The sequence below is a fragment of the Oreochromis niloticus genome, linkage group LG4 (genome assembly GCF_001858045.2).
Source record: "Oreochromis niloticus isolate F11D_XX linkage group LG4, O_niloticus_UMD_NMBU, whole genome shotgun sequence".
Lineage (NCBI taxonomy): Eukaryota > Metazoa > Chordata > Actinopteri > Cichliformes > Cichlidae > Oreochromis > Oreochromis niloticus.
Window position 1 is genome coordinate 15,773,429 of NC_031969.2, and position 25,800 is coordinate 15,799,228.

The window sequence follows — 25,800 nt, forward strand, 5'->3', positions numbered from 1 at the left end:
GAGGAGAGAGACCTAATATTTAATAATCCACATTTCACTGTTTTACTCTTTGGTTCAGATGTGGATACTGTGTTGTTCTTTCTTTGTGATTTTTTATGTTTAAGTTGTTTATTGCTGGTTTTTAGTTTGTTTTTTGTCTTTTTGGGAGCTGACACAGTCTCAATGGAGATGGGTTTTTGGGGGGGTAGCAGGAGGAGAGAAGCTGCAGAGAGGCGTGTAAGACTGCAACTCTGCTTCCTGGTCCCAACTCTGGATAGTCATATTTTGGGGGGTTTAATGAATTTGTCCATATTTCTAGAAATGAGAGCTGCTCCATCCAAAGTGGGATGGATGCCGTCTCTCCTAACAAGACCAGGTTTCCTCCAGAAGGTTTGCCAATTATCTATGAAGCCCACATCGTTTCTGGGACACCACTCAGACAGCCAGCAATTTAAGGAGAACATGCGGCTAAACATGTCACTCCTGGTCTGATTGGGGAGGGGACCAGAGAAAACTACAGAGTCCGACATTGTTTTTGCAAAGTTACACACCGATTCAATATTGATTTTAGTGACCTCCGATTGGCGTAACCGGGTGTCATTACTGCCGACGTGAATTATGATCTTACTGTATTTACGTTTACCCTTAGCCAGCAGTTTTAAATTTCCTTCAATGTCGCCTGCTCTGGCCCCTGGAAGACAATTGACTATGGTTGCCGGTGTCTCTAGCTTCACATGTCTGAGAACAGAATCACCAATTACCAGAGTTTGACCCCCGGCGGGTGTGTCGCCGAGTGGGGAAAAACGGTTAGACACATGAACAGGTTGGTGGTGTACCTGGGGCTTCAGTTTAAGACTATGCTTCCTCCTCACCGTCACCCAGCCGCCCTCTTTCCCCAGCTGCTTGGGGTCTGCCGGGGAACAGCTAGCGGGGCCTACGCTATCTTCGGCTGCACCAGCTACAGGGGCCTGGCTAGCTACGGGTGAATGAAGGGTGCGAAGCCGAGTCTCCAATTCAGTAATGGAGAAAGTGCTGTGTTCCACTGTGACATCAAACAACTGTCCTCACGTGACCTCTACGTCACCTTCCAAGTCAATGATGAAGAAATACTTGAAAAAAAATATTATAATTTTGCTGAAGGCCCGGGCCTCGTTTCAATCAGTAGTCAATTCACTGTCCCTAATAGGTACTGGAAGAAAGACACAAAATTTACCTGCAACGTGATTCAAGGCTTTTCTGAACCTTTTCAGTCAAGGTCCACCGGCTATATTTTTGGTGAGGAGAGCTACTCTTGTTTCCCTTAGTGCAAGCTGATTTCTCTTTGTTGTTTTATAGTTTAATGGTTTCTATTACATAGACTAATTGATGCATTTATTTGTGTCTCTTTAGTGGACCCATCCATGGAGCTTCTTCTGGTCCCCAGTAAAGGTTCAGGATCACAGACTCTTTCATGCTCTGGATGGGGCTTCAACCCTCGAATTACATGGTTGTCTGAGTCTCAGCAAAGATCTCCATCAACCAGTGATATCAGCATGGGTGTAGATGGACGTGCTAGAGTAACCAGTCAACTTGTAATTGATGATTCTGAGTGGAAAACAGGAAAGATCTTCACTTGTGAAGTGTCTGACAGGTCTCTGAACACAAGCGTGACCAAAAATGTCAGTCTCTGCTCAGGTAAAGTGAAAATAGTATAATTGCCATACACATGAAGAACATAATAAGACTATTTTTAAATGTAAAATTTGGATATCAGACATTTTATAACTGCTTCATGGTTGTTGCATATTCTTTTAATTTATTTATATATTATTTTTTTATTTTTAATTAATTTTATTTTTTTTATAGCAACTCCATCATCATCACACCCAGTTGGGGTTTATGTCCGGGGACCACCACCACAGCTAACTGAGAACAAAGGACATGTGACTATTACCTGTCTTCTGGTCGGCCCTAATCTTAATGATTTCTCCATCACCTGGAGAGTAGGTGGCAACAAAATTCCTGATCAAGATGTCCTTACTAATCCCCCAGTGAGTCACAGCAATGGGACAGAGACTCGACAGAGCTTCCTTAATGTGTCAGCAGAAAATTGGGATGCATATAAACAATTTTCTTGTGAAGGAAAACATCTATGTTCCAGTCAGGGCAATGTAGACCATATAAGCAAAAGCAAAGGTAATGTTAGAAATGTAACAAATCTTTCTAAACTTCATGTTCCTCTGGTTGTGACTGTATTTTTATGGTTCTCTTCCTTTTGTGTTTTTCAAGTCCTCCGTCGGCCAACAGTGAAGATAATGCAACCAACTGCCTCTGAACTTTCTAAGTCTGACATCCTAACACTTGTTTGCCTAGTGTCTGGATATTTCCCTGCTAACATCATAGTGTACTGGGAAGAAGATGGCCAGACTCTCCCATCCTCGCATTATGTTAACAGTCCTCCATGGAAATACTCAGGGAGCAGCTCTTACTCTATGAGCAGCAGACTAAACATATCCAAAACTGAAGACAAAAGGTCTACGTATTCTTGTGTTGTCAAACATGAGTCATCTAACGTGCCCGCTGAAGCTACTATAACTGATGTGTTTGGTGAGCTGCCGTTTAGCATTTAATATTTACCTATTATTTCCATTATATTCATTTTAACAAACTGATTAAAATTGATTGACTGATTGCTAAAAATGTTGTGGATATCTTTCCAGCCTCAGTGATCTACAGCCAGCCATCAGCCTACTTGTTTCAGGGCTCTAATGAACTTGTGTGCCTGATCTTTGGCTTCAGTCCTGTATCCATTAACATCACTTGGTTTCAAAATGGAGACACAGAACTGCTGAACTACAACACTAGTGCACCCCACAGAGGCCCAGATGGAAAGTTCAGTGTCAAGAGCCACCTTTACCTGTCCCAAGTCAAATTCTTACCTGGGGTGGTCTTCACCTGCAGGGTGATCCATGCCAACACCACCCTGTCCCTGAATATATCGAAACCAGGTACTAGATCATTCACTGATTGATTTTTTTCTTGCACATATAAGGTCCTATTAAGTAATGTGAAGGACATGTAAAGTCCATTATTGTTCCAATCTCTTTTCAGCTTCTTTGTTAGTATAATAATGCCAAGTAAGTGATAAATAACCAAATTTATAAATTATTCACAGATACGCTGAAATATTGTAATATATTCGACAACATTGTGCATGCTGATGTGAATCAAGACACAGCTGAGGAAAGCTGGAATGTGGTTTTCACCCTCATTGGTTTTTTCATCATGGCCACCATATATGGTATCATAGTTACATTATTTAAGGTAAGCACTTGTCATTTTATTGTTTAAAAGTAAGATTCCAGTCTAGCTTTTCATTTGAACCATGAAGATTATTATAATTATTGTTATTATTATCTATACAAGGAAGACAGGGAGCATAAAAATATGTACATGCACAATCATTACAGTATGATGCTGTGATGATTTATATTGTGACACACCATTCTAATCTGACATTCCAGTCTGTATTATGTCTATGTAGGCTTTCAGTCATCCATGTCATGATAGTCTAAAGAGATTGGAAAGAAAGCAACTTGACTTTCTTTAAGTTATATGAAGAGGTTTCGCCTCTCATCCAAACATTTTTTCAGTTCTAAAACCAAACGATGGAGAGTCCCCGGTATTTAAACCTTGGCACAGGTTGTCCTTTACCAGCATTGCAAGAGTTAGCTTTAAATCTCCACCTAAAGGATAAAGATCACTCTTGGCAGTGTTGAGATCACACCAAGTGCCTAAACCCCCACTCACATCTTCCCTCAGGTGACCTCAATAGGTCATATGACTGGGTGAGGTCTCACAGTGGTTTATCAAAAAGCTCTGGTGATAATTACTTTTTTCACACCTTGGATCAAATAATGAGGCACATGGCTAATATGGGTCAATGACCCTCTTAAGAGACAACACTCACTAGTGTTTAAATACCTGGAACTCCCCACCATTTGGTTTAAGAACTCATGAAGTCATTTGAAGGAGAGGTGAAACGTCTTCACAAAACCTAAAGGAGTCCAGTTACTTTCTTTCTCAGCTTCTAAGTCTGTATTATGACATTCCACTTGGTGCTTAGTTGAACTTTCAAATATAACAAACATATACGATTTTGGCTATTGAATGAAATACGTGTATATGTCACATAGATGTTGGCACTCAAAGTCCTCTGTGCAAGCTTTAGGGAAATATTAGTCCACTCATCTAGGAGCACATAGTACAATAATAATGATAATAATAATAATAATAATAAAATGTTGTTGTTTCTATTACACTTTTATTTATTTCAAGACAAAACAATACAAAGTTGTCACTAAAGGATTGCATTTTCTCTCTCATTTTTTCTTTCAGACTAAATGATGATGTTCACAGGACGGCTCCTGTGTTATGACTGAAATGTGGAAATTCTGGGGGTTTTAACAGCACCTGTCCTGACAAGTTTGAACATGTAATGCTTTGTGTTTCCATTGTTACTAATTGCATTTTTTATGCTTTACAATTTTTGGCATTTGTGTTTTAGTTTTGTGCTAGATGTGACATGTATGTAAGATGATGTGAGAAAATGCATTAAAAATCAATAAAGAAAACAAATAACTAACTACCTTCAGTTCTTCTTGAATTAAGAAAAATGCTAACTTACCTCACAGAATACAAGTAATGACACATACTAATATAAAACTGTTTATCTTTTAGAAAATTGAGTTGTGCACCATCATATTGCATTACTTGGATTTTCCACAAGAGTGAGACAAAGCTCCATGTGTAGTAGCAGCAATGTGGGTGCCACCTCTATGTGAAAATCTATGCTGCTCATAATTTAAAGATGCTGACAGATATGATGGGAAGGCCGTTGTGTTATGAAGAGGTGCATTCATTTGAAAGCACAAAGAATGTTTTTGTAACTCTTCCTCTTTCCAGACATGCACAGAGTCAGTGTAAATCTGTGAACTCTGTCTTTGAGTGAAACCCTAGAGTGTGTTTCCATGTGCATTTGTGTACCTTGTGGGTTTGGAGGAATTCACATTTGGGAGGGATGACACAAAACAAATTAAGGCTTACTATTGGTTACCTCTGAAATGATCTGGCAGTGTGTTGCCCCGATTGGCTGAAGACCCTGTGGCAACCAGCCCAAATCTGTGATGCTGTTGCTGATGCCGGTCATTCTGCTGCCAGTCTAAGTGGCAAGGGCTCAGCAGCAAGGAAGCAGGGCACCATGCCCAGCAGAGTGCCTGACAGTGTCTCCATGTCTGACACCCCCACCAAACAACCTCCCCCCAGGTGCTTACCTGAGCCCTTCTCTGTTTCCTTACATACCAATGATGAATTTAAACCAAACATCCTACATGAGCTAATAATCCACCAGTAGAATTCTGGTTAGTCTGAGCAGGATGCAACATTAAGTGATGTGTTAACTGACAATCAGTGCAGTGGTGAAAAGAACATAAATGCTCTGTTCATTCAAAGGAGAAAATAGACATTTGTCTTTAAAAGAAATGAAGTCATCTAATGATTCAATTATCAAGCAGTCTGTGGTGCAGACTATCCTGTTTCCCCTATGAATGCACTTCTTAATAGGGGAAATAACAGTATTTATTATTCTAAAATGTATACATGTATATATTAAATTGGATTGTAGGATGGATTCTCAAAGCGCTAATTTGAAGACTATGTGAGGGAATGTACCCCCAACATTACCCAAACCACTTCCCTTTATCCTGAAGTCTTTGTGTCTCAGTATTTTATCTGCCCTTGTTATTGATGCTACAGCTTTGTCTTTATTCAAGAAATCCCACAGAGTGTTTTCTGTTATGAAAACAAATGATGACTACAGTAAATAAAGTAATTTCATACCTCAAAACATCACAGTGACAAAAATATGAATCCAGAGGCCAAAACACAATCCAACCATGAAAGCTGCATCATGCCAGGGACCTTTCTCCCATTAAAACATGACTGGATCATTTACTGGAGGAAGCAGAGTGTTAGGATATGTGGTCCAACAACAGTGTACCACTGCACTCTAGTGGATGTAATAATTATGGCATTGGAAAAAATAAAGCTTACTGCAAAGTAAGATGATGTCACAAGGAGTCCCATTGTCTGCACAGAGAAGTGGTCAGTATGGATGATTGGGGTTTAGAAACACAATAAATAAATAAATGAAATAAAATCATATCACAGGACATTTTCCACTTCAAACTAATATTCAACATGGCTTTGCCTCCTAACCAAGTCTGCTTCTGATTTTTGCATTTCAGTTTTTTTAAGGTCATGTAGGAACAAATTACTAATTGCTGAGAGTTTCCAGGTATACTGATGCTCTGTTTAATCTGTTTAAGTCACAGTTATTATCAAATTGTAGTAATGCGTGTGAAGGTCTCAGTGTCCAAAACGGAGAAAATACCTTTTTAGTCTAAAAAAAGAATTTAAAAAAATGCCCTCCTAAAAGCTATCACTATTCAACACTGGTCATAGAAAACAGAAACAGCAACAGGTTTATTGTGACCACTGTAGTCACACTGACAAAGAGTCAAAGTTCCAGGTCACGTTTTTCTTTAACTTTAACTTGCAAGGATTTCAAGAATTTCTTGAAGGAGTGTTCATCAAAATATGAAGAACAAAAACAGATTTTTAGTTTTAGTCTCCTTTTCTATTTAATAGTTATTTGTTCTATTATGAGTTAGCTAACATAAACTAATGTAAGTCTATAACCAGCAACCGACCAACACTGTGATGTAATGTTCTACACTGACACAAGTTGGCGCTAAATATGTTCTAAAAACTTTAAACACTTCTCTCTTAACTCGAGCTTCACAGACAGTGTTAAATCTATGTCCGTTTTTTGACAGCAGGGCTCCCTGGTGTGAATCAGCCTTTATAGTTGTAATGTTTCATGTTTTCTTTAATGACTTCTGAAGTTTAGATTATTTCTCTCTTATTAATCATTCTGAGTTAACTTCAATCATTTCTACCTTGAAACCATGATTATGCCTTTTAGACTCCATTCCTACAAGACTGCTCAAATAAATGTCACCATTAATAGTGTTTAAATTCTAAATGAGGTTAATCTGTCTGTATTAAAAGAGTAGATACCACAGGCTTTTAAAGTGGTGGTAACTAAACCATTACTTAAAAAGCCCTTACTTGATTCAACTGTCTTATCTAATTACAGGCCAATCTCCAACCTTCCTTTTATGTAAAAAAAAAAAAAAAAGAAGAAGAAGAAGAAGAAAATCATGAACGAGTAGTTGTAAAACAGAAAACTAATAATCTCCAGATGAGGATTAATTTGAAAAGTTTCAGTCAGGATTCAGAATTCATCACAATACAGAAACAGGAAGTTATGAATGATCTTCTTATGTGCTCTGACTGTGGACTCATCTCTGTGCTTGTCCTGCTAGACTTTAGTGCAGCAGTCCATAACACTGACCACAATATTTCACTCCAGAAATTAGAACACAATGTAGGTATTAAAGGCACTCTGCTGCTGTGATTTGAATCATATCTATCTGATAGATTCCAATTTAAGCATGATAATGAGGAGTCTTTCTCAGACACAAAAGTTTTTCATGGATTTCCTGTGTCATGATTCAATAAATTTTCACATCATGCACACATTATTATGCTTTCCTAAACTTTATTAAGTTAATATTATTAGAAAATAGTGCAAACATTTTTATTGTTATGCAGATGATACCCAGCTCTATACAGAGCAACCCCTCATTCAACAACTGGAGTTTCCCCTTCAGAACTGCTCCATGGACGACGAATGAGAACAAAGTTACAGGTAATGGATATGCCTGTTCCCCAGACAGAGAGGCATACCATGTGCAAAAGAGTTAAGAATAAGCAAATGAAAATGAAAGAATACACTGATGCTCGCAGACACGCCAAACCGTCCAACTTTCAGTCTGGTGACAAGGTATGGGTTAGGAAGCCATGGAAGGTAAAGAAAGGCGAGTTAAAGTTTTCTAAACCAAGGGCTGTCATGACAAGGAAAGGACCAAACACTTATTTGCTGGATGATGGAAGGACCTGGAACGCCTCACACTTATCGGCTCTGTCAGAGCTGAACACAGGTACTGATTCTGACACAACAATGGACTGTCATAAACCAGGAACTGATCTAGCATCTAACTCTGAGTCTGATAGTAGGCTTAGGCCCACCAGGATGAGGAATCCACCTTGCTGGACCCAAGACTTTGTCATGGGAAAGTGAATGTTATTGAGTAATGTGAAATATGTTAAACGAGTACTAGGTGACATACATCAGAATGATGAAGTCAGGTTCACATAAGAAATCCTTGTTCAAAGGGGGAAGATGTTGTGTCCACATACTATTGCATTTGTTCTGTAGATGCATTTACCAGAAGTGCTAGAGGGTGCTAGTATCTTGTTGTTGTTGTGGTATTTGGGAAGAAGAAAAAAGGGAAAAAAAATTAAAAAGGAGTTATCTCGGTGATCCTCTGTTCCTACCTGTGTTTGTGTAATGCCTGCTGAACTAACACCACACAACACAATCATATTCAAATATGCTGCTTATGTCAAATAAATAACATAAAGCAAATGTTTCTCCTTATGAAATAGCATGATATATTATTAAATATTTCTTATTCCTGGGTTTAGGTTAATTGGTGATTCTAAATTGCCCATAGGTGTGAATGTGAGTGCGAATGGTGGTCTGAATCTATGTCTTAGCCCTGAGATAGATTCATGACCTGTACATGGTGTACATTGACTGTGGCCCTAAGACAGATGGGATGGGCTCCAGCACCGCAGTGGCCCTGAATTGAATAAGCGGAAGAAATTTGATGGATTTCTACATTTATGAATAGTATGTAAATTGAAATTAATAATTCAATGCTTTTGCATACATACATTAATGTACATCAGGAATCCAACTCCTAAAGTGATTTAAGCAGCTGCGCGCTCCCGCGGACGGTAATCACGATCACTGTCTAGCACAACACCTGGAGCTCAGGGGGCAAAACAATCGAGTGCTGCTGTTTGACTGAGGAAGAATAAAGTAGTCGTGGTAAGTCAATCACGTGACCACTTAAAGACAAAGCAACAAGGTGATATATACCAGTTTTTAAATTGTGTGGATAGGCCACGTAAAACCAGAGTCGTGATAAACAAGATATACGCGGCGTTTTTTCCTCAATAGTTTCGCCACGTTAGCGCTAGCAAGCACTCTCTGCTTATGGGCAAAAAAACAAAACAAAACAGGGGAAGTTTTAGGAGTGACGGCGAGAGAGAGAGAGAGCAGAAAAAGAGAGAGAGCGAGTTTTGAGATGTGAGATTTGTGACATGGCCTATATTATTTCTCCACCCAGCACTTGACCACTTGTAGGCTTCCTCTGGCTTTGGACTCAAAATGCCACTGTCAACTCATCTAAAAATATTATTATTCACTAGAGTCATTTTTGTTCATAACACTGTTTGTAGTCTGCCGCTTCTACCACAGCAACCACCATTGCCCACCAACTCACTGTCTCCCATTTATCTATGCTTCCTTCTGTTTATCATGACCTGGCGAAGGTGTTTCAAAGGGATTTATGTAATAAGGTACTTTATTACTTTAAATTCAATTAAAAGAAAAAAGAAAGACACAAAAATGCAAAACTAGATTGCAGAATTGCACATGGAAGCAAAAAAAAACAAACAACAAAAACAAAAGAAAAATGCTGCTTTTGTAATTAGTGGCTTAATCTTTAAGCATCTGCTCCAAATCTTTTCCAGTCTTTTTTGAGAGAATTGAAGGTTCATAAACCACATTTGTCATTTTGATCTTCAAGCTCAAGTTTTATTTCCTTACTTTTTCCTGCACTGTGGGTCTAAAAGGAGTTGATGATCTCAACATGATCAGGTTAGATTCACTATGCAGTTTGCCAAAGCATAACAGAGTGTGCTTTCTGTCATGTAAAATCCAGCAGGTAACATGCAAGAAATACTCAAATCAATTTAAATTATTTAAAAGAACATACCTCATTCTCAATCAGAGCAACCTGTGAGGCAGATTTATACTCAGACATCACACTTAACTCTTGTTAAGTTCTTAACATTATGAATTATAAACTGATTATAATGTGAAAGACAAGAGGTTTCATAAATGTGGAAAAACTGAGATATATTGTTGAACTTGCTGTATTTTTCTTCAGGCATCTCAGACTGTTGCTCATCAAATTACAAATGTTTTTTTTTAGATTGTTACTGTCATGATTCGGCTGTGTGCCAGCAGGAATTGGACCCAAACGCAAACTCACTGGAGAATGGACTGAACTCAAAATGGCAGCTTTTATTGCTGAACACAAAAACTCTACAAAATCTAAACTGGGAAGACTCTAACAAAACACACAGGGAGCTACAGGTAGAAACACACAGCATGAGGGAGAACGCGACACAGAACTGAGGGAGAGGCAGACATAAATACACAGAGGGTTAACGAGGGAAGTGGGAGCACACGGGGAAACACAGGTGACACTGATAATCATAACAAGACACAACAGGAGTGAACGCAACACTGACAGGAGACTGTCAAAGTAAAACAGGAAGTGCACAGAGGTTCAGACAGGAGGACAGAGAACACGGGGAGAGCACAGACATAACGGGCTGGGTAAAACATGGAATAAAACACAAGGAGAGATGAGGGCTCACAGATACACAGAGGGCACACAGGGGGTAGGAGTCACAAGGGGAAAAACATAAGGAAACAACGTAACAGAGCAACTCAGGAAGCATGGCCTAAATAAGGAACAAAATACATGAAAACTAAGAATACTGGGCCAACGTGGCCCAGGACCATGACAGTTACAGTCTTTGCAGTATAGGCACTGTGTATGAATTGCATGACTTTGACATGCTGATTAGATCAAGACTTACAGGTAATGCACAGTACTGTAGTTTTGGAGAGAAGAGGAAACAAAACTGAAAAATCTGTCACACAGATTTTCCAATTTTATACAGTTTGCAAACTGTTTTCCTGCAAAGAGACCCTGAAAAGATTAGCCTGGGAATGTCTGACAGCAATGGCCCCCTTTCAACCACCATATGATTTAATAAAAAGGAAGCTACTTCAGCAACTCCCGACAAAGCATAGTATCTTGAAAAGATATTCAGGAAACATATTCCTGCTAAAGGTGAAAGCAACAAATGTGTTTAATAACTTGAGGGAAAAACTCAACAAATACAACTAGGCTATAAAGACAGAGATACTAGCAGTTGGTTATGTGCGACAGATGACTCCACTCAGCATTACTGGAGCACTTGCTAGCTACTCTCATTATGACTGTAAATGGAAATTCATGATGCATGGTAAACATGGTAAAAGATTAAGCAGGTGGTTAATGGTGTTCTATAATTTGGTCATTATCTCCACTTGCCTTTCTGAACAAGTTTCTTCAAGCTTCTTCAAGACACATTGTTCTTTATCAGTAACATTAACTCCTACTGAATTTATCATCTGGTTGCTGTAAAAGCAGGAGCTGCCAAAGGGTCTGATAAAGAGGAAGTGTTTACAAACTGTTAGCAAGATACCTAATTTTATATAACCCAGACCACAGGAAGTGGATGTCTCAAAGGAAAATGCTAATAAAGAGTACACTGGGAATCATTTTGTCTGTGAAACCTGATTCCTTTGGTTTAAATTAAATACGTATTTGTATTGGAAACAGACTCTAACAGATCACTGTGACAGCTATGGCTATTTTGACTACTGGGGGAAAGGAACACAAGTCACAGATTTTATAAACTATAAAACACTGTTTAATTTGGCATATTTAGAACTTGGAGGTGGCTGTTTTTGTATGTCGGATATGTTGAAATATTACACTGTGACGATGCTTTTGACTACTGGAGAAAAGGCACAGTGGTCACGGTTACATCAGGTAAAATTATTCATTTCTTTCTCTTAATGTTAAGATTTAAATTTAAAGACTGTGATGTTTTTTTTAAATAAATATTGTTTTTCATACTAATTTCTATAGTATTACAAGTCTATAATCTGTACCCTCGGTTTATTCTTTAATGGTTAAAACTTAGGTATTATTTTTAAGAATTCAGAATCTCAATTTGCAAAAAATGAGAGTATTCCAGATTTTTTGGTTATCGTAAAATAAGATGGAAAAATGCAGAAAAATGCGAACAGGTTTTTGTGTTGAGTGGTAAATAATACTTTAGATTGTGGCCATTTATTGACTACTGGGAAAAAGGTACAATGGTCACTGTCAGTCATTTCCAAAGTTAAATGATGTCACCAAGTAATGCCATATCACAGAAGTTAGTTTTTGTGACAGGTGTGAAAACACTGTGATGGCTGGGCTTTTGACTACTGGGGGAAAGGTACAATGGTTACAGTCACATCAGGTAAGGTGATCTAATTCTTTCACTTTAACTCTAAGATTTTCATTTAAATCTTGATATTTTTTTTAAAGGAATATTGTGGTTGTGAGAAAATTCAATACCTTCATTTGTAGACTGCTGAGGGATAAATGTCTTATAATTTACAGACTTGGTTTAAATGTTGGTGGTGAAAATCAGCTTTTGTTCAGTCTTTTGAATCTCTATATATTAATTATAAGGAGAATATATCAGATTGTAGATTGTTATTAGATGGAGCGTAAGGTTTTTATAAACAGTTGTCAGTAAGTTGTTAGACTGTGACTACGCTTTTGACTACTGGGGAAAAGGCACGACAGTTACAGTCTTCAGGTGCAAATAGCTATAATCTTTGCTAAAGAGACAAATTCCTAATTCCCACGTTACAATACAATGTAATGATTTTAATTTGTTTACAACTATAATGATAAATTTGGTAAATTAAGTACTTACATCAGCAGTTTTTGTAGTTTGTTAAAAAAAATTGTCAAAAAAAGACTTTCAGACTGATTTTGATTAATAAAAATCCTTAAGTAAGAGTATCAAAAGTTTTGTGAGCAGTAAGAAAAGTATCTATTAAGTATGTCAAATGACCTTTAGACTTATAAAATGGCTCTCCAGTAACAACATCATCAGTTAAGATAGGTCTCCATGGATACAATTTCTAATTTAACTTTTTGTCAGTGTCATTTCAAAGTTCAATTGTGTTCATATACATTTGCTATAAAACCTTGTTATTGTCAAAATTGGCTCTAACAGATAATTTATTAGGGAGAATTTGACAGGATTTTATAATATTGTTCTTAATTAATGTTGAAGTAGACCTTTTGTATGTATCGTTAGTACTTTAGCCTTTTTATACTAAGAACTAAGTAGATTCAGTACTGTGCTACGGTGCTTTTGACTATTGGGGAAAGGGGACAACAGTCACTGTTTCATCAGGTAAGTAAACCATTTCATCTCAAACATCAATGCTGAAGTGGAATAAAATGTGTTCTTAAAAGAGTTTGCCATCAACACTGTGAAAGGAAGTTTACCAACTTTATATTATTCTTTTATTTATTTCAGTTTTTTGTTATTGTTTTTTTGTCCATATTCTGCATTTAAAACAATTTAGAAAATGATCTATAGACTAACAAAATCTGGAACTTATAACAACAGTAATATATATATAATAGCACTGACAGAGACTGATGAAAAAATTGGGATTCGGGGCATTTGAAATAATAAACATTTAAAGGCTAAAGTCTATCTTTATCTATCTATGTCTAATTATTATCTATCTTTAATTAATCTTAGGTGAAAATTTGTGCTTTATTGTTGTATTTCCATTGTGGTATATTAATTATTATTGTTTCCCCTTTCTTAGCCACTTCAAGTCAACCCACTGTGTTTCCCCTGATGCCATGTGGTTCTCAGAGTGGAGATATGGTCACTCTTGCCTGTCTTGCCACCGGCTTTAACCCTCCTGCAGTGACTTTCTCGTGGAACAAAGGCGGCACTGCCTTGACAGACTTCATCCAGTACACTGCTGTACAGAAAGGCAATGTTTATACAGGAGTCAGTCAAGTCCGAGTGAGGAGACAGGACTGGGATGCAAGACAGACTTTTCAGTGTGCTGTAACGCATGCTGCTGGGAATGGACAGGCTTCTTTTCAAAAACCATGTAAGCTTTGTGAAGTCATATTCAGTTAATTTATCTCAGTCTGTTTGACTTATAACAACTTTAAGTGAAAGCGCTGATAATATATTCCAAAGATAAACAATTTTAATTAATGTAAAAGTTTAAAAAAAAACATAGAAGTTATACAAGACCTAATAACCACTGTACTCACATGTAATACATTATCAAATGCAGTAGTCTTGTCAGTACAAGGCTGTTTTTTTAGTTGTTTTCTGAACCTTTGTCATAATTACTAGTGAGATAATAGTGGGCTGCATGTAGTGATTGCTACCTCTTAAAAGAAAGTTAGTTTTCTTTAGTTCTCTATTTTTTGGGTTTTGATATTTTTTAGGAAATGGTACTGGAAACAAACTTAATTGTAAGTTCACTTTGACCTGCTTGTATTGACAAAAGAATCTGAGCATACCAAGGAATAAGTGTTTCAACTTTTAAAAAAAGCAATTATATTCAAATATGCTGCTTATGTCAAATAAATAACATAAAAGCAATTATTTATCCTCATCAAATAGCATGACATATTCTTAAATATTGCTTTTCTTCTGGGTTTAGGTTAATTGTTGATTCTAAATTGCCCATAGATGTGAATTTGACTGTGAATGATAGTCTGGATCTATGTCTTAGCCCTGAGATAGATTCATGACCTGTACAGGGTGTACATTGACTGTGGCCCTAAGACAGCTGGGAGAGGCTCCAGCACCCCGGTGGGCCTGAATTGAATAAGTGGAAGAAAATGGATGGGTGGATTTCTAAATTTATGAATAGTAAATAAAGATAAATACTTGCATTCTGTTGCATAAATACATTTGTGTACATCTTTGTTTTTCAGTGGTGTTTGAGCAGAATCCAACTCTTAAAGTGATTTCCTCTCCTGATGAGGACGATACCTATACTGCCTCCTGCTTTGCCAAAGAGTTTGCACCAAAGACACATGCCATCAGATGGCTGAAAAATGGAGCAGACATCACCAGCAAAATAGATCTGATCAGTACAGTTTCTGAATCAAGAAAGGCAGATGGAAAGAAAGTGTACAACGCAGCAAGTTTTCTCACAGTAAATTCCAATGATGTGAATGAAGATACTGAATTCACTTGTGTGTTTACGGGAGGCCAAAGTGGATCTTTAAATAAAAGTGACAGAGACAACACACAAGGTGAGTAACTGATACTTTTCTTTAAAAAAAAGTAATAACATTTGTCACTATGATTTTGTAATAAGACAAAGTATGGCCATAAAACCAGGTAAGCCTTATATTAAGTCATGTAGAAATTATTCTTTATACTTTAATTCAGTTCTAATGTACTGACATGAAAGTGTTAGTAATGTATTTTAACAGCTACACCAACATTTGAGGGGATTTAAATATAATGCGAAAAAAATGTAGAAGCAGTTCGATGAGCACTAATAGCTAATAAATTGAGGCGTGAAACATTCACAAAGACTTGGTTGTTTATGTGCAGCAGTAGCAATTACTAGTAAAATATTACTGCACTAAAACTAGTGATTTTTACTTCTGAGAAGGATTAGAGTTAGTTCTTGTTAGTTCACTATTTTTGGTTGTTGTTGTTTTTGGAAGAAATGATGGTAGAGGCTGACTTCATTCCTAGTACATTTTGAGTTGCTCATGTTATAAAATAGCCTGAAAAACATCAAAGAATAAGATTTTCAGCTTAAAAACACATTCAGTTCCTTCTTGCATACACACATTTATGTACATCTTTGTTTTTCAGTGGCGTTTAAGCAGAATCCAACTCTTAAAGTGATTTCCTCTCCTGATGAGCACGGTACCTATACTGCCTCCTGCTTTGCCAAAGAGTTTGCACCAAAGAAACATGCCATCAGATGGCTGAAAAATGGAGCAGACATCACCAGGAAAATAGATCTGATCAGTACAGTTTCTGAATCAAGAAAGGCAGATGGAAAGAAAGTGTACAACGCAGCAAGTTTTCTCACAGTAAATTCCAATGATGTGAATGAAGATACTGAATTCACTTGTGTGTTTACGGGAGGCCAAAGTGGATCTTTAAATAAAAGTGACACAGACAACACACAAGGTGAGTAACTGACACTTTTCTTTAAAATATTTTTAACACCATAAACATAAAAGTAACACCATAAAACCAGGTAAGCCTTATGTCAATTCACATTTAATCAGTTTATCTTATGTTATTTAACTTATAAGAAGTTCACATGAAAGCACTGTGAACATATAGCAAACTAAATAATTTGATTAAATTTGCACATGAATGCACAGGCTGATATTGTTATAGTCTGTAAAACTATATATCATTTAATTTCCTTTTCTTAGGTTATCTGAATTCTACATACATCGCGTACATGATACATTGCTACAGTACCCTTATTTAGTACAAATTTTCTGCAGCAATATTTCTTATAAAGTATTACTGGGCCACATTTATTGATTGTTACTTCTAATAATTATAAGAGTCACTTATCTAGTTATTCTCCAGTTTTTGTGTTTTGAAAAAAAAAAACATAGTAGAGGCTGACTTTATCGTAAATGCACCCCAAGCTACAAATAATCTCAATACAAAGAGGAATAAGTTCAATTCAATTCAATTCAATTTTATTTATATAGCGCCAAATCACAACAAAAGTCGCCTCAAGGCGCTTTATATTGTACAGTAGATAGCACAATAATAGTGTTTGAGCTTACAACCAAAACCTAAATTTATTTAAAAAACCAAACAAACAAACAAACAAAAAAACATAACCAACATCAAAGCTAATATTTCACCTCATTAAATAACATGACATATTGTTAAATATTTCAAAAGTCATAATTGTTTATACACTTTGTGGAAACACACACACACATAGTTAGGTGGGATGAGAAAAAGAATATATCTAAGTACATTGTCTTTTTTAATTCTTCACTCATATACTGTAAGTCCTCTGCGCCTGTCTGAAAATCAGTATTGTTGCATGTTGTGTTTCTTTCCATCTGTCTAAATAATCCTCGTCCTTTTTGATCTTTTATCGTCTTCCTCCACTTTCACTGTGCATTGATAATTAACATAATTAACATTGATATTAAATGTGTGTTTGCTTGCCAGTCAATGTATATGCAGAAGTGAGCAATGTAGTTGTGCAGTTCCATTATTTCCTTTTGGGACTACAGGAATCTAATTTTCTTTTTGACATTGTGCAAAGTAAAAAAAATCTGAGCAAAAGGAACTTGTTTATACAGAAAATCAATATAGTATGAACATTGTAGCAGATTATTTATCTCAGCTTCTGCATATATATGTATATAAATATTATTCCCTGCTTCTGCATACACATATTTGTGTATATCTTTGTTTTTCAGCGCCATTTAAGCAGAATCCAACTGTTAAAGTGTTTTCCTCCTCTTCTGATGAGGACCTTACCTATACTGCCTCCTGCTTTGCCAAAGAGTTTGCACCAAAGAAACATAACTTAAAATGGCTGAAAAATGGAGCAGACATCACCAGCACAATAGATCTGACTGAAACAGTTTGTGAATCAAAAAATGCGGCTGGAAAAAAAGTGTACAATGCAGCAAGTTTTCTCACAGTAAATTCCAGTGACCTGAATGATCAGACTAAATTTATGTGTCTCTTTACCGGAGGAGAAGATGCATCTTTGAATAAAACTGTGGCTTACAAAGACAATACACCAGGTGAGTAACAGAAAAATAAACAATTATTTTCTCATTATGATTTTGCAATGATTTTGTTCTATAATCATTTATTGCTGCATTATACAGATTTCAAACCATGTAGTACGTCAGATGTGAAGGCACAAATTTTTGGCCCCAAAACCCAGGACATGCTTTTCAATAAAAAAGGAACTATAACATGTAAAGTCATGACAGAAAATAAAAATCTCTATATAACTTGGGAAGATGAGGAAGGAAATGACATGGCGAGTAACCCAATAACACCAGTCAATGGCATGCAGAACGCATACAAATCTGAACTTGACATCACCTATGACGAATGGACCAGGGGGGTAAAACGCTTCTGTGTTGTTCACCACCAAGATTTGATTGAGCCTTTGAGGGAGCCTTATAAAAGGGATTTCGGTAAGAAAAATACTCGAAACTGTTTAGTCCTTATTGACATCTTGATATCAAAGACATTATAAGCCCTGCTTCTCAGTGTGTATGTGTATGCCTGTGTGTGTGTGGATTTAATTTCCTGTATTATTTTGGTTAATTATGCTGGTTAATGTATGTGTGGCACAAAGTCTCATGTTGTTTCATGCTTACAGGAGGAAACCCTCAGCGCCCGTCAGTGTTTATGCTCCCTCCTTTAGAACAAACTAACAAAGCAGAGGTGACCCTGACTTGCTTTGTGAAAGACTTCTTCCCTAAGGAGGTTTTTGTGTCTTGGCTTGTGGATGACGAGGAAGCAGACTCAAGTTATGCTTTTAATACCACAGAACCCATTGAAAACAATGGATTCTATTCTGCTTATGGCCAGTTATTTGTCAGCCTTGAGCAGTGGCAAAGGGATGATGCTGTCTATAGCTGTGTAGTGTACCACGAATCTGTGGTTAACACAACTAGAGCTATTGTCAGGTCCATTGGATACAGAACATTTGACAAAAACCGCATTGACCTCAACATGAACATCAACCAAGACTCCAAGTGCTCGGCCTAGTAGATGTTTTTCATGTCTTTGTCTGCTGTTTGTTCTTTAATGTCTGTTGCTTGTAATATGACATTGTGTTTGTGTGTTTTAATGCAGATTCAAAATAAAATAAAAAAAAAACAGTTTGCAACTCTGTTATGTTTATTACATGCAGTTCATGTCTTCATTTAAATCATTTTGTGAGCTTTATGTTTGTTGTACAGTCACAGTGCTATCCTAATGTAGACAGTAGCATGTTTGGGTTATTTACACAATGATAATAATATAAAAATGTTTTTAACATCTAATTTCTACTAGAATAATATAACATCACTAAACGAGGTATTCAGGGAACAGTCTATGTTTATTTAATATGCAGATAGTTTAGTAACACTGCTTCTGTGACTTGTCTTTGTGTGCCTGTGTTTCATCTACTGGGTCTTGCATGGCTTAAAAACAGATGACTGCTTAATAAAACCCTTTAAATCTCCCAGGCAAGGCATAAATACAGTAAATAAACAATACTGAAGTCTTTCTAAAGCAAGTCAGAAGTCAGGATTATAGCTCTCGAAGGACATGAAATTCTATTCATCTTTATGGGGCACTCACTCGACCTCTGTCACCTTATTTTTTCCAACTAGGTTGACTGACTATGAATCTGATATAGCATATAGAGTAAAAAAGAAATATGTATTTAACAGAAAATAAATAAAATCTATAAGTTAGTATCTTACAATGTGTGTTTCAAAGTGGGTTGTGAAATGTCCAAATATTTGACAGAATAAATTTTGTTCATCTAGATCTTTTCGTCACGGACTCTCTGGAGCTTCATCACCCTGGACTATCTGGAGACGATAACATAGCAAGCGTAGCTATCGTCTTCATCCTTCTCTTCCTCATCACTCTGCTGTTAATCTTTGGAACAACTGTTATCAAGGTAATCAGAAATTAATGTGCTAGCATTGTGTGCAGATTTAACTCAGCAATGAGCACTTTGACAGATTATATTTATCAAGCAAGCAGCTATGATAGAAAAAACTAAAATTCATTTAGCATTCTGCATTTTAACCATGAGTCAGAATAACTCAAACTTTTCAAATTATTGTAAAAACAATTAAAAAATTAAGATCACAGAAAAACACTGTATCTATGCACATTAGAAGCATTTATGATTATGTCAGTTTAATAAACCAATGTGAGATTTATTTAATACAATAAAAAAAGGAAGAAAAAGGTTCACGTTATCCCAGTGAGGGATGAGCTACCTTATAATTCAGCTGTTGTTGTGAATTTAATTATCTTTATACAGTTGTTGCTAATATCATATAAACAATATATATCAGCTAAAATTCACTTGGAGTGCTGAAATTGTATAAAAACATCATTTAATAGTTGAATGTTCAAGGGCCAACTGATATCATACTGATATCGCCCTACTCAAAGATCTAGCTGTATGGACAAAGACAAGGGTTTTAAGTCAGAAGTCAGAAGCAGCAAGTGTAATTTCTATTACACTGATGTTGGAAGACCATAAAGACAAAATCGTTTCAGGTCAAAATGAAGCTCTTTCAAAATCAGTGTGGCATGTGTGGTTGATTACAATATTTAAGATATGGTGACAAAAGTGATAATCAAACTCATTAAATTGTGTGATATTATGTGGAATAATCTATGCCAATGTCAAAACATATATAATATGCTCATATCTTTGATTTAAACCAATTTTATATGTTTCAGGTAAAAGATAATTACACTACATAATGTTACTATTTGAGTTCATTTTTCTTTATGTCCCAGTGTAGCTTGTATATCCCAGTGGTTTATGTCCAGATGGCAAGTTTCTGAATGCCTTAATCAATCAAATGCATATTATTGAAAGTAAATTAATTTAGAAATTGTCTTAATACTGTGTAACAATCTATTATAAGCAGCTTTGTCTGCAACTGTTAGTTTGACTTCCTAAGTGTATTTCAGCTGATATTAAAGTAGTGTTCCTTCTAAGTTTATTCAGCAACTATACTTACCCAACTTCAAAATAAATGTATAGCATTTTAAGTTTCCTGTGTATTGATACATTTTTTGATATATGTGTAGCAATTTAACTTCATACAAAAGCACAATTTATAATGAAGTAGTGGTGAGCAGTATGAATTAAATCCTTTTGCTGCAAATTCACTAATTTTTTTTTTTTTTTTAACAGGTCAAATAAAACAAATGGACTGTGAAAGGACTTTTGTGTGTGGGAAAAACAATATTTCTCAAACATTTTTTTCATATAATCTCATACTATCATGTAAGTAATCGCAACTGCCTTTTTTAAACTGCAAAAGCTTTATCTGTTTTTAAAAATAAATGTTTTAATGAAGATAAAATTGTCTTTCTCTTGTATTATTTTGAAGTTGTTTACATTATCTGAAGGTTGATCTGTAAAAGTTGAATGTATTTTAAGGATTATTTATATGTATTTAATATTTTGTCCTTTTTTAAACTCTCTAATATACAGTTCTGTTCATCACATCCACAGCACCTGGAATCAGCAGCCCGTTCTATACTGAATATGCAAAGTAGTAGATTTTACAGTTGGTTACATTTTACTCTATTATTAGAGGATTTGAGAACTAAAGCCTTTGGCAAAGTCATGAGACGAGAAATAAAATACATGTGGTACACATGCAAACTGACATGAGAAATTTAAATGTGTACTTGGTTTCGCTTACTGGTATAACCACAGCTCACACCTGGTGTCTGTGATGCTCCGTTGCTCTTTGCATTCTCTCACTTCTGTATTTTGGTACTTTTTTGAGACCCGGGTGTTACTCAATGCTTCCGCTTGCTGCTTGCCCTGATCACTCTGCCCTATCATGCATAACAACTGTGCAACAGACTTCCTGCCCTATCTTCACCTGACACAGCAACACCAAACAATGTCAAATTATAACTCTGCCATCTAGCCTAAAGACAAACACACTGCACTTAAAACTGAAATGAAACAGTTCCTCATTTACCAAAATCTGAAGGTATGTATAACTGAGATGACATCAAGTTTTTTTCTTGTTGTGTTAACACAAAATATTTATAATTATGCATGTAAAGTCAAACTAATATTTGCTCTTTCTCAGCGCCTCGGATTGTCCCACCGATTGTCCCACCAAACATCACATTGTACTCAGTCTGGGATGGGGAATTTGGAATCTCACCAGTAAGGCTCATCTGCACATTGAGTGACTTCTTTCCAGACAATCTGACTTTGGAGTGGGTACAGGATGAACATCCACAGAATCAAACCAACGAGGCAAGCACAAGGAAGCTACAAAGTGCAGGGGGAGAGGGGAAAACCTTCAGCCTGAGCAGTGAGCTTAGGCCAAATATGACATTGTGGGCAAAAGGCTCAACTTTTACCTACATGGCTGATCACAATGGCGTTAAATATATCAAAACAATAAACATTTGTCACAGTAAGTATGTAGAGTTACTGACTCAAAGAACACATTTATCATGCACAAATGCAGGTATATGTGAAACAAATAAAGATCAGTCTTTAGTTAAAAGTTTGTTTTATTAGCTCGCCATATTAATAAGCAATTTTTCTTATAATCCACAGAAATTCACCTTTATTGTAACGATGTCAGACTCTGATTTTTTACTTTTCTATTAACAGCTCTTCCAAAGTCCCCTACCTTCATTCACGTGGAGATTCCCAGCTTCATGACTGTAATGACCTCAGATACTAACGTTCAAGCAACGTGTTTGGTCCACACTTATTTTGATGCCATGATCACCTGGCTGATTGATGGGAAAGCCGTGATAGAAAAAGTGACCCAAGACAAAAATGCAACTCATATAATCAGTATTCTTACAGTTTCCTCGAAAAAATGGAGGACAGTGAAGCATGTAACATGCAAAGCAGAGCACAAGTGCTTCACATCTGCTGAGAAGACCATAAATATTGCAGGTAAGATGATACTACAACAGGAAAATCAGACATGTAATGACCAAAGAGCAATTAAAATAATGATTTTGTATGATCATCCAGGTTGTCCATCTAAGACTCCATCGGTGAAGATCAAGCGATCTCTCATAGATCTGCCGAAGAGAGACAGTGCAGTGTTCGAGTGTGACATCAAAGAACTGTCCTCATGTGACCTCTTCATCACCTTAGAAGTCAATAGTAGTCAAATGCTTGAACAGAAATATTATAATTTTACTGAAGGCTCAGGCCCCCTTTCAATCAGTAGTCAATTCATTGTCCCCCAGAAGTACTGGATGAAAAACCAAACCTTTACCTGCAAAGTGTTTCAAGGCTTTTCTAAAACTTTTTAGTCAAACTCCATCAGCAATATTTTTGGTGAGGAGAGCTACTCTTGTTTCCCTTAGTGCAAGCTGATTTCTCTTTGTTATTTTATAGTTACATGGTTTATAGACTAATAGATGCACTGATTTATGCCCCTTTAGTGGACCCATCCATGGAGCTTCTTCTGGTTCCCAGTAAAGGTTCAGAATCAAAGACTCTTTCATGCTCTGGATGGAGCTTCAACCCTCGCATTAAATGGTTGTCTGAGTCTCAGGAAAGGTCTCCAAATTCCACTAATATCAGCATGAGTGAAGATGGACGTGTTAGAGTAACAAGTCACCTTGTAATTGATCACTCTGAGTGGAAAAAAGGGAATAATTTCACCTGTGAAGTGTCTGACAGGTCTCTGAACACACGTATCACAAAAACAATCAGTTTCTGTTCAGGTACAGTGAAAATTCTCTTATTGTGATAATCATTAAGAATACAATAAGACTATTTTTAAATTAGAAATTTGGACATGAGACATTTTATAACTCCTCCATGGTTGTTGCATATTATTTTAATTTATTTATGTATTCATTTTTTGAAATTAATTTTATTTTTTATAGAAACTCCATCATCATCAAAGCTAGTTGCGGTTTATGTCCGGGGACCACCACCACAGCTGACTGAGAACAAAGGACATGTGACTATTACCTGTCTTCTGGTCGGTCTTAATCTTAATGATTTCTTCATCACCTGGAGAGTAGGTGGCAGCAAAATTCCTGAGGATTATGATGTCCTAACTAATCCCCCAATGAGTCATAACAATGGAACAGAGACTCAACAGAGCTTCCTTAATGTGTCAGCAAAGGATTGGAATGCACATAAACAATTTTCTTGTGAAGGAAAACATCCATGCTCCAATCAGGGGAATAAAGACCATATAAGCAAAAGCACAGGTAATGTCAGAAATGTAACAAATTGCTTACAGCTCTTTCTAAACTTCATGTTCCTCTGGTTGTGACTATATTTTTATGGTTCTCTCCCCTTTTGTGTTTTTCAAGTGCTCCGTCCGCCAACAGTGAAGATAATGCAACCAACTGCCTCTGAACTTTCTAAGTCTGACATCCTAACACTTGTTTGCCTAGTGTCTGAATTTTTCCCTGCTAACATCATAGTGTACTGGGAAGAAGATGGCCAGACTCTCCCATCCATGCATTACGTTAACAGTCCTCCATGGAAATACTCAGGGAGCAGCTCTTACTCTGTGAGCAGCAGACTAAACATATCCAAAACTGAAGACAAAAGGTCTACGTATTCTTGTGTTGTCAAACATGAGTCATCTGAAGAGCCTGTTGAAGCCACTATAACTGATGTGTTTGGTGAGCTGCCGTTTAGCATTTAATATTTACCTATTATTTCCATTATATTCATGTGAACAAACTGAATAAAATTGATTGACTGATTGCTAAAAATGTTGTGGATATCTTTACAGCCTCAGTGATCTACAGCCAGCCATCTGCCTACTTGCTTGAGGGCTCTAATGAACTTGTGTGTCTGGTCTTTGGCTTCAGTCCTGTATCCATTAACATCACTTGGTTGAATGAAAACACAGAATTGCTGAATTACAACACTAGTGCGCCCCACAGAGGCCCAGATGGAAAGTTCAGTGTCCAGAGCCACCTTGACCTGTCCCAAGATAAATTCTTACGTGGGGTGGTCTTCACCTGCAGGGTCATCCATGCCAACACCACCCTGTCCCTGAATATATCAAAACCAGGTACTAGATCATTCACTGATTGATTTTTTTATCTTGTACGTATAAGGTCCTGTAAAGTAATGTAAAGGACATGTAAGGACCATTATTTTTCCAATATCCTTTCAGCATCCCTGTCAGTATAATAAAGTCAAGTAAGTGATAAATAACCAAATTTATACATTATTCACAGGTACGATGGATTACTGTAATTTATTTGACAACATTGTGCATGCTGATGTGAATCAAGACACAGCTGAGGAAAGCTGGAATGTGGTTTTCACCCTCATTGGTTTTTTCATCACCGCCACCATATATGGTATCATAGTTACATTGATTAAGGTAAGCACTTGTTATCTTATTGTTGAAAGGTAAGATTCCAGTCTGGTTTTTCATTTGAACCATGAAGATTATTATAATTATTGTTATTATTATCTGTACAAGGGAGACAGGGAGCATAGAAAATATATAGATGTACAATCATTACGGTAGGATGCTGTGAAAAATTGTGATACACAAATGTAATCAATATTCCAATCTGTATTATGTCTGTGTGGAAGATTGGAAAGAAAGCAACTTGACTTCTTTAAGTTTCCTGAAGTGGTTTCGCCTCTCATCCAAGACCTTTTTTCAGTTCTAAAACCAAATGTTGGAGAGTCCCAGGTATTTAAACCTTGGTAGTGGTTATCCTTTACCAGGATTGCAAAACTTGGCTTTAAATCTCTATCTAAAGGATAAAGATCACTCTTTTGAGTGTTCACATTTTGGACTGAGAAAACAGATGATTCACATCTTGCCTCAGGTGACCTAAATAGGTTATATGACAGGGTGGGCAAAGCTATGGTGATAATTGCTTTTTTTCACACCTTCTCACCATCAAATGATGAGGCACATGGTTGATAGCGGGTCAGTCACCCTCTTAAGGTACAACACTCACTAGGGTTTACTACTACTTTACTTGGGCCTCCCCACCATGTGGTTTAAGAACTCAAGAAGTCATTTGAAGGAGAGGTGAAACGTCTTCACAAAACCTATAAAGGAGTCCAGTTACTTTCTTTCTAAGCTTCTAAGACTGTATTATGACATT

General features: G+C 36.7%; 2 protein-coding genes and 1 gene segment (V, D, J or C); all 3 read left to right on the top strand.

Annotated features, from left to right (window-relative positions):
- The window catches only part of LOC100709195 (uncharacterized), a 1,346,887-nt gene that overhangs the window by 1,219,129 nt on the left and 101,958 nt on the right, over window positions 1-25,800 (top strand). The window lies entirely within an intron of this gene.
- The window catches only part of LOC106096470 (immunoglobulin mu heavy chain), a 1,110,954-nt gene that overhangs the window by 1,011,728 nt on the left and 73,426 nt on the right, over window positions 1-25,800 (top strand). Inside the window, exons 6-8 of one of the 2 annotated variants that reach the window (XM_025906582.1) lie at window positions 17,394-17,726; window positions 17,814-18,131; window positions 18,320-18,750. The exons of the other annotated variant lie outside the window; for it this stretch is intronic. Of the exons in view, the coding sequence (XP_025762367.1) occupies window positions 17,394-17,726; window positions 17,814-18,131; window positions 18,320-18,711 (1,043 nt within the window). The 3' untranslated portion in view covers window positions 18,712-18,750. Of the gene's footprint in view, window positions 1-17,393; window positions 17,727-17,813; window positions 18,132-18,319; window positions 18,751-25,800 lie in introns of those variants that run through there. 2 annotated transcript variants of the gene reach the window in all.
- LOC109202053 (Ig gamma-2B chain C region-like) lies at window positions 951-4,603 on the top strand. The segment is given in 7 exon segments: window positions 951-1,254; window positions 1,369-1,653; window positions 1,825-2,154; window positions 2,248-2,565; window positions 2,679-2,966; window positions 3,134-3,282; window positions 4,357-4,603. Coding segments are annotated over 7 exon segments (1,668 nt in total).